This window comes from Manduca sexta, chromosome 28 (assembly GCF_014839805.1).
Source record: "Manduca sexta isolate Smith_Timp_Sample1 chromosome 28, JHU_Msex_v1.0, whole genome shotgun sequence".
Lineage (NCBI taxonomy): Eukaryota > Metazoa > Arthropoda > Insecta > Lepidoptera > Sphingidae > Manduca > Manduca sexta.
In genome coordinates, this window is record NC_051142.1 from 16,162,635 (window position 1) to 16,170,912 (window position 8,278).

The window sequence follows — 8,278 nt, forward strand, 5'->3', positions numbered from 1 at the left end:
ACAAAAATGTACTCACGGCTAACCTGGCCAGCCGGCCTTGTGTGTAAGTATGGCAAACTAAATGTATTTTGTTGACGTTACTCTAGGATATAGTTAGATATTGGGAGTACGTACCTACATGTAAAATAACAAAACCATTGGGGTTTCCTATTAGGTTTTCCGTATATTATAAGCAGTCCGTTGAAATATTTGCCTATGGCCTCAACTAGCTGGTTAGCATTAAAATTCAGTTTGGTTACTCCATACCCTGTTATAATATAGCCACTGCAACGTGCCCAAGTAAAATATTTCTAAAGTCAGAAAAATATAATCCTATTAGAATTTTATTATGAGAATTATTTTACATTAAAACAAAACGATATATAACATCATAAAATACAAATTTACTTTCATCACTACGCTTGTATTTACATTTTACGTCAATCATAAATCGAAGCAGTTACCACTTACCGGGACGGTGGGTGTGGCATGGCGTCTCGCATTGTCTTCAGATTAAAGAGGCAGAAGGGCGGGTGAGATAACTTCAATATGGCCAGATAAGCGATAGCCGTATTAAACAAAATTAATAATATGGTTTCGTAGTGCATGTATACATGCTGTTGGTATCGTTATCTTGGTGGTCAACTTGCCTCGACCGGAGATGATGCAAAAGATATCGAAGTTACATAGGATTGGTGTTTGATGTGCGAGTGGGGAGTAATGAAGACATTACAGTAACTCGGGTGAGAGCTACTGCCCGATTAGAGCACGAGTACCACAATAACAAAACATTCATGCATCTAACTTTACACAAACAAAGCGATTGAATGCAAGAATTTTTAAGTTATAATTTTAGTTTTGCCGTATGGTAGATGGCGTCTCAATAATTTTACAAAACATTTTAAAGTCAACTCTTCTGTTTCTTGACTCTGCTTAGTGCATCAATATCTAAAGTGAGGTCTAGAAAACAACGTGAAAGCCGCGTCGACTATTCTAAATTCAAAATAATTAGTTTATAGCAACGCATGCGTACGCGCATGTTTAATCTAAGGTAGGAAGTATCTATTAACCATCTGGTATCTAGTCTACAGCTCTTCTAGGCTATAAACGTCTATGGTCGCGGACGTCCATCAGTGTTGGCGGGGTCATCATGGAACGGCGGCAAACCAAATAATTCCGGACGGAACTCCAGCAGAGAGCGAAGCACCAACGTCGCATGTCGCGTGTGTTCACGGGTGAGACGAGGGTCCGGGACCATTACCACCTGAAGTATTAGAACATCATCAACGACTAGAAAATTATTTGACTTGAACCTATTGAAATCTAAAAATATAGTTCTAAAATGTAATGACCTTGAGAATTAAAGATTACAAGTTTTTTTTATGATAGAAAATACCTCTTGAGTCTCATAAAAACAAATCTTGTCTGAATAAATGAAAATCAAAATCGAATAAACTAGTTGCTGAATATAAGTGTTTTAGCTAATGAAGACAAAAATATTCTGAATATAACCTGCATGCCAGCCTCTTTCGCCGCCTCCACGCCCACCGCCGAATCTTCAAACACGAGACACTGTGTTACCGTCAACACTTCTTTATCACCTCTACATTCAGATTATTAACGCAAATTTATTAAAATTTTGAAAGTACAGTACAGTCAGTAGTAATTATAGTACAGCGCCATCTGTGAGCGAATAGCGCATACTCTCTATATGCAGGAAACTTTTCACATAGATTACACATGACGTGAATATTCGGTTTTTAAGTATTAAATAATCGTCTGAAAAGTTTTTACAGCTGTTAAATATTGTCTATAATCACCTGTATTGGCTTGGGTTTGTCGGGGAAGCGCGCCGCTGCTACGAGATAGATGTCAGGATTCGGCTTGCCGCGGTCCACCTCGGGGTCTGTTATGCTCACCTAGATATCATACTTTTCAATTAGCACCTACACTGCAGCATGTATATTGAAACCATTATTACACAATTAATTTAATTTCCTTGTAATATAAAAATTATTACCAAACCAACAAATTATAGCAATAAGACGATGCACCAATAACACAGGTCTACAAAAAAAAATATTTTTGTTTGGTGTTGCTTATTCTATGTATATTATTATTATAATAATTTGGTTAATTAGCTCACCAGATGTCGTGCAAATCGGTCAAAACGTTGAAGCTACGTTCGAATTTGTATCGATCGATAATAATCTAAAAATGTATTTTAACAGACTTAATGTCATTAAAATAAAGTAATTTTTTTGTTTAATTTATAATATCGATATGTCGTCATCGAGAAGGTGTTGTGTAAATAATTCAAATACATTTTGTTACATTTGTGGTGAATATGTAGTGAATAAGTTTAGAAAACCTATAACAGATTTAGTGGAGAAGACATACGTTGATTACTTTAGTATAGAGATGAAGGCTCTGGACAAACCGTGGGTTCCAAACATTGTGTGCAAGTTATGTAGTGAGCATTTAAGACAGTGGGCAAACGGTAAACGTAATCATTTAAAGTATAGTGCTCCGATGATTTGGGCAGAACCAAAAAATCACACTGATGACTGTTATTTTTGTGCTGTAGAATTACATGGTATAAACAAAAAAAAAATGACATATCCTGATTTACCGTTTGCCAAAAGACCTCGATTGTGTTCAGATGACGTACCATCTCCTATGAGTCAAGATCTTTTCGATCTATCAGATTCGTCGGACACAGAAATGGTGGAAGTTTTTTCTGATGAACGTGACAGTGATTTTGAAGTATCAACTGCGCCTTTACTTTTTTCTCAAGATGCTTTAAGTGATTTGATTAGAGACCTTGACCTTTCGAAAGAGCGATCTGAGCTCCTAACATCTAGACTCAAAGATAGAAATTTGTTATCTCAAGGTACGAAAATAACATTTTATCGTGATCGAGAAAAGAATTTCTTCGGTTTTTAGTTCAGAAAATGATATAGGTTATTGTAATAACATTGGTGGTCTTCTAATGAAACTGGGGCTCTCAAGGTACAAAGCTGACGAATGGAGATTGTTTATAGACAGCTGTAAGCGAAGTTTAAAATGTGTTTTGCTAGATATTGGTAATAAACACGCAGCTGTCCCTATTGCTCATTCAACAAAATTAAAAGAAGAGTATCAAAACGTAAATCTTGTTTTGGAATGTCCTAAAGACATCCATCGGAGAAAATCTATGAAGAGAAGCTTCTAACCTGTTAAATAATGTGTAATTAAATGGAATTAAACGTATCAAATTAAATGTTCTATTGTTTTTTAATAAATTAATTAAAAACTTTTAAATTATTTACCGATGTAAAATCTCGAAAACTACACGTAGCATTAAAAAATAACTATCAGGTTTTGTCAGGATACCGAATGTACTTGGAATAAGTTTTACTTTTAGCGGCACCAAAATCACTGTAGACCTGTGTAATTATTATCATAGAAATAATAAGCCGCAACAATGACTTTCCAGGTGGCCGCATTACCCGCCATTAATTTAGAACATAACACTCATAGTGATTTCTCATGTCTACACAAAACATAACTCGCCTTATGGTGGAACATGCCGAAGAGCTGCGGTCTGGCGCATGCGTGAAGACGCACCGCCTGCTCCGTGGAGTTAGTCGCCAGTGCTAATGGAATGCTGTAGTCGTACAGGTGCGTCAGCAGACGCTCTGCACCTGGGAGAGGTGTTTAAAGAATTCATTTATACATTTTACCCTGGCAATTGACTACACTGTATGGTGACGGCGGATGTGTCCAACTACGCCATTGACAGACTCTGTGTCTTTCAAAAATGTTTTCGAAAGTTCAAGGTCATGTGACTAGATTACACTTAGCACACCTAACAGTATAAATGGCACGTATCTTGCTGGTCCTCATATATAATATTTGGACAATCTACACTGTACTTAACTCCAGAACATGTGTATCTAATCACTTTATCGTGACAAGATAAAATTGCATATATAGTAAAGCTTCATTGCAGTACCGCATTTGTTAATAGGCTGTAAATGGGGCGACATTGTAGCAACGAGGAACCTTTTTTGTTTCCACAAAGTATGCGCACACGCTGGTTATGCTCGCACACGATCTAAGTGGCCAAGTTTAAAGTATAAAATCGGCATTGTTTCCTTGCTATGCCTCATTCAATACTTATAAACGATACCCTTCAACAGCGGTGCACTGGGCAGCATGCTCTGCGCCATGGACTCGAGCTGCGTCTCGAACTCGTCCGCTGAGATCGGCAGCCGCAACTCCCTCACCACCGTCACGCAGATCTCGCGGTCCGTAACGCCGTACATCTACATTTATTGGAGACATTGGTGCTGTAAATACGATACTACCCTATTTATCATCGGAATGTTTGCCGGCAAACATGACAGCTACATGACAGTTATGACATTAGGCGTGTCACGGAAAAATTACCTTATTATGTAGTTAATAATAAGATTATTTTTCCGTGACACGCCTAATGTCATACGTCATGTTTGCCGGCAAACATTCCGATGATAAATGGGCTACTGCGCTGAATTTAGGGTCTACAATACTGTTGATGACAGGCTGGCATTAATAAGAAAGGTTGAGAAAAATGATGCGGAATATTATAAATACTGAGCGACATCCATTTTACAATATGCTAGAAAAAGTTTGTTACCCCACATTGATATAGCATAAGGATAAGTATAACAAATAAATCAAACCATTGCGTCATTTTAAATTGACCGCAATAAAAAATAACAAAGTACGCGGTTAGAAAAGTGTGTAGGTATATATTTCTCACAAGAATGAGTGTAATGTTAACTAGAATTTCCCATTAGGCGAACTTAGTCTTTTTGTCGCTTGAATGAGTATAGTCACCCTTATTTGCATCTCCTTCGTATACACTCGTCGGTACTTCTCGCAAATCTGTTGAACCATCTTGTGGTACATCACTTCGGAATCTGCGACCAAGAGACAATTTAGCTTTCTAACATCAAGGATAAAAGACCATAATTAATCGAAGCGGCGATAGCCTAGTTGGGTGTGGAACGGACTGTCAAGACGAATGTCCGCAGGTTCAAATCCCAAGGGCACACACCTCTGAGATATCTAAAAAAATCATGTGTATATTCTTTGTGAATTTATCGTTCGCTTTAACGGTGAAGGAAAACATCGTGAGGAAACCTGCACATCTGAGAAGTTCTCTATAGGAATTTCGAAGGTGCATGAAATTTACCAATCCGCACTAAGCCAGCGTGGTGGACTAAGGCCTAATCCCTCTCAGTAGTAGAGGAGGCCCGTGCTCAGCAGTGGGCAAGTATATAATACAGGGCTGATATTATTATATTATATATTGTAGGTAAGTCTAATAACTACCAGGGAATAAGAAACGCTAAGAGTTACCGAGAACAGTCCGTCGAGGTCGAAGAGACAGTGAGTAACCTTCTTGAAGCGACGCAAGCTGCTAGCGGCTGTGACTATCTCACCTCCCCTCCCAACCCTCATGCACGCACCGCGCACCCCCAACAACATACGCCAAAATTTCGACTGTACATTTTCAGCATCTTCTGTTTTCTTCTTAGGGGATCTAGAATTTTCTTTTGGCCGTGCATAAATTGTACATGTGTTTTATTCTTTTGTTGACAGCGAAGTTAAGTTGTAAGTGTCGTCTTGACAAATGATATACAAAGCCATCTGTGATTTCTATTCGAAACTAAATGAAATAGGCAGTGTATGAGTCGTTTGAAATAAGGCTTTACTCTACTTAGAGTCGGTTCGGTTAGATTGTTTTGAACCCTAAGTTCAGTAGCTCTATTAATTTTAAGAATAAATCATTATGTGAATTTTACTTAAAAGCCCTACAGATAGTTAATTCCAGTGATGAAAATAATGGCGACTGACGATTATCGCGCATCACGTTAAACGCTTTTATATCACCATTTTTATTCTTACATAGGGTTTTTAAGTGAGATAGAAGTCCTTATAATAAAACTAAATAAAACACAGGTTTAAACGAGAAAATAATTTTTATTTATCATCGAAAAATTTCAAAAATACAGAGATCATCAGAGACGGATCACATTTAAAAAATGGCGACGCTCGCACTACATAAGGAATCCGCCGCGCCGCGGGACGAGCGGCACGGACGTCGACTACGAAAATTATTGTCGATCGAGCGGCACCGAAAGGGTGGGGTAAGTGGGATACGAGGATCCAGGCTCGAAAGAGAACGTGTGTCTAAGTTAGGGTTGCCATAACTTCCTGAAACTAAACCATTTAAGGTTTTGTTGACTAAAGTGACTCGTGGAAAATATTCGGGAGCTCTTTTATGACAGAAGTACTAAAAAAGTGACATGCCCTCTATACCGGGACAGATGGCAACCCTAATCTACGTGAGATGGGTTTCGTCCTCGCGCTGATCCCGTCGCGTGCGGTACCGCGGGGCTGACCGAGGAGTGACGCCCGCCACCAGAGCTAAGGGCTCTGCGCTCGCAGCCGCTGCCGCCAGTGCCTCTCCTCGCTCCAGTGACCACTGCCGCCGCAGAGACCGCGCACCTCCCGGCAGCCATCTGAAACGGTACTAGAGCAATAGCAATATACAGGAATGGAAGAAGCTACATTCCTCCGTGTTTCTGGAACTCTATAAATTGGGATTCTTTAAATTTAGAGTCAATATTACAACTTTCCATAATGCGTGGTAATGGTCCAACGCTTTGCCTATACAACGATAACAAACTACTGTCACCCTTATCATCATCGTCAGTCACAAGATGTCCACTGCTAAACATAGGCCTCTCATGAAAGTTTACAAATCAAATTCCTCCATTTATTATCTCCTTTCCTTCCACAAAATAATTCACTGTATATTGTATATGTGAACTTGAGTTACGAATGATATTCCTCGGGACATTGTTTAAACTTATGCCTAAGTCCATGAGCTCATATTTTTTTAATAGTTTATGCAGAACGTGAAGTAGTGACGTTGTAATTGTATTTTTAAAATTAGGAACGTCGAATGACGAGTAACAGTACCTGTATCGCGCGTAAGCTGCGCTGTGATCGACGCTGGCGCCGTGTAGAGGACCACGTGGCAGAGCCTCCAAAGCTGTCGTAGACGTGGGACTCATGGGACTCATACTACCCATTAACTCACACATTTTGGGCAGCGTCGCGCTCTCGGGTGCTTTTAATGCAGAATAAATACAAAATATTTTATTTTGATTTGAATTTAACTGAAATACAAGGACGAAGATAAAAAAGACTAGCATACAACATCCGTCCATTACAACAGCGGTGTCTGGAGTAGTAGAGTGAGTCGACGGTGAAATTGTCCTCGAGACTGGCTCTTGATCGTCAACTTCACATTCCGCTTCCACTAGAATTTCTTCTTCGGATCTGCAGAATAGATATTAACAAGCAACATGTGAGAGCTCTCACCAATAAAAGTAAACACAAAATATTGTTGTAATAATATAAACTCACTCAAGAGGAGGCGGAGTGGGTAAGGGACGGTCGAAACCTTCCTTTCCTAGTAACCAGTATGTGTGCATTGCGCCTTTGCCCTTGATTTGCGTGAGGCCTCGTGATCGTAGTCGATATCCACCCGCCGCCAGGAGCTTCTCAGCTGTAGCCGCCGACATTTGGATCCGCCATGCTGCACCTGGAACGCAATGCTCTTATTTTTCCATCGCCGGCGCCGAGGTTTAGTGCGGGATAGAGACTTTCGGGCTCACCGGTGGACTCCATGCGCGATGCAGTGTTCACAGTATCACCGAAGAGGCAGTAGCGTGGCATCGTGAGACCAACGACGCCGGCGCAACATGGGCCCGAGTGCAGGCCGATGCGCAGGTGCAGTGGCGTGTCGGGTAGATGTCGCACGCGAAAGCGCCCTGCCAGATGCAGTAAGTGCAGGGCCATAGTGGCCACGCTTTCAGCGTGGTCGCGCGCACGCGTCGGTAATCCGCCAACCACCATGTACGCGTCGCCGATAGTCTCCACTTTGTACACGCGGTACTGCTCGATGGCCGCGTCGTCGTACAGGTCGTTGAGAAGGTCCACCACCTGTACGGGCGTGCTTCGGGCTGCCAGCGCCGTAAACCCCACGATATCACTGAAGTAGATGGATACTTCCTCGAACTCTTCTGGTTCTACGCGCGAGCCCAGCATGAGTCGTTCTGCTACGGATCTGTGCAATGTATACAACGTGTGCTAAATTTGTATTTTTGTATGAGGGCGGCAAACCTCTGATAGTTGTTTGTTAGATATTAGGTTGAATGGTGAGCGATGGTAATTCTATTTATACTACGGATAC

The 8,278-nt window shown here is 40.7% G+C and overlaps 2 protein-coding genes across 3 annotated transcripts; both read right to left on the reverse strand.

Moving 5' to 3' along the window:
• Nucleotides 1-68: 68 nt before the first annotated feature.
• LOC115456234 (probable pseudouridine-5'-phosphatase) lies at nucleotides 69-5,638 on the reverse strand. Of its 2 annotated transcripts, none has more exons than XM_030185206.2 (7): nucleotides 5,371-5,638; nucleotides 4,846-4,928; nucleotides 4,154-4,289; nucleotides 3,535-3,665; nucleotides 1,800-1,898; nucleotides 1,492-1,551; nucleotides 69-1,243 (listed from the first exon to the last, which is right to left on the reverse strand). In XM_030185206.2, the coding sequence occupies exons 2-7, from the start codon at nucleotides 4,915-4,917 to the stop codon at nucleotides 1,091-1,093; spliced, it is 651 nt and encodes a 216-aa protein (XP_030041066.2). In that variant the 5' UTR covers nucleotides 4,918-4,928; nucleotides 5,371-5,638; the 3' UTR covers nucleotides 69-1,090. The 2 variants fall into 2 exon arrangements, with proteins under 2 accessions (XP_030041066.2, XP_037300741.1); XM_037444844.1 differs by having other exon boundaries at nucleotides 1,104-1,243; nucleotides 1,492-1,535.
• A 369-nt stretch (nucleotides 5,639-6,007) lies between these two features.
• Nucleotides 6,008-8,247, reverse strand: LOC119190914 (retinal guanylyl cyclase 1-like). The gene is made up of 5 exons (XM_037444227.1): nucleotides 7,701-8,247; nucleotides 7,450-7,627; nucleotides 7,238-7,362; nucleotides 7,000-7,150; nucleotides 6,008-6,536 (listed from the first exon to the last, which is right to left on the reverse strand). Exons 1-5 carry the CDS (start codon nucleotides 8,131-8,133, stop codon nucleotides 6,356-6,358), a joined length of 1,068 nt encoding a protein of 355 aa, XP_037300124.1. The 5' UTR covers nucleotides 8,134-8,247; the 3' UTR covers nucleotides 6,008-6,355.
• Nucleotides 8,248-8,278: the final 31 nt, after the last annotated feature.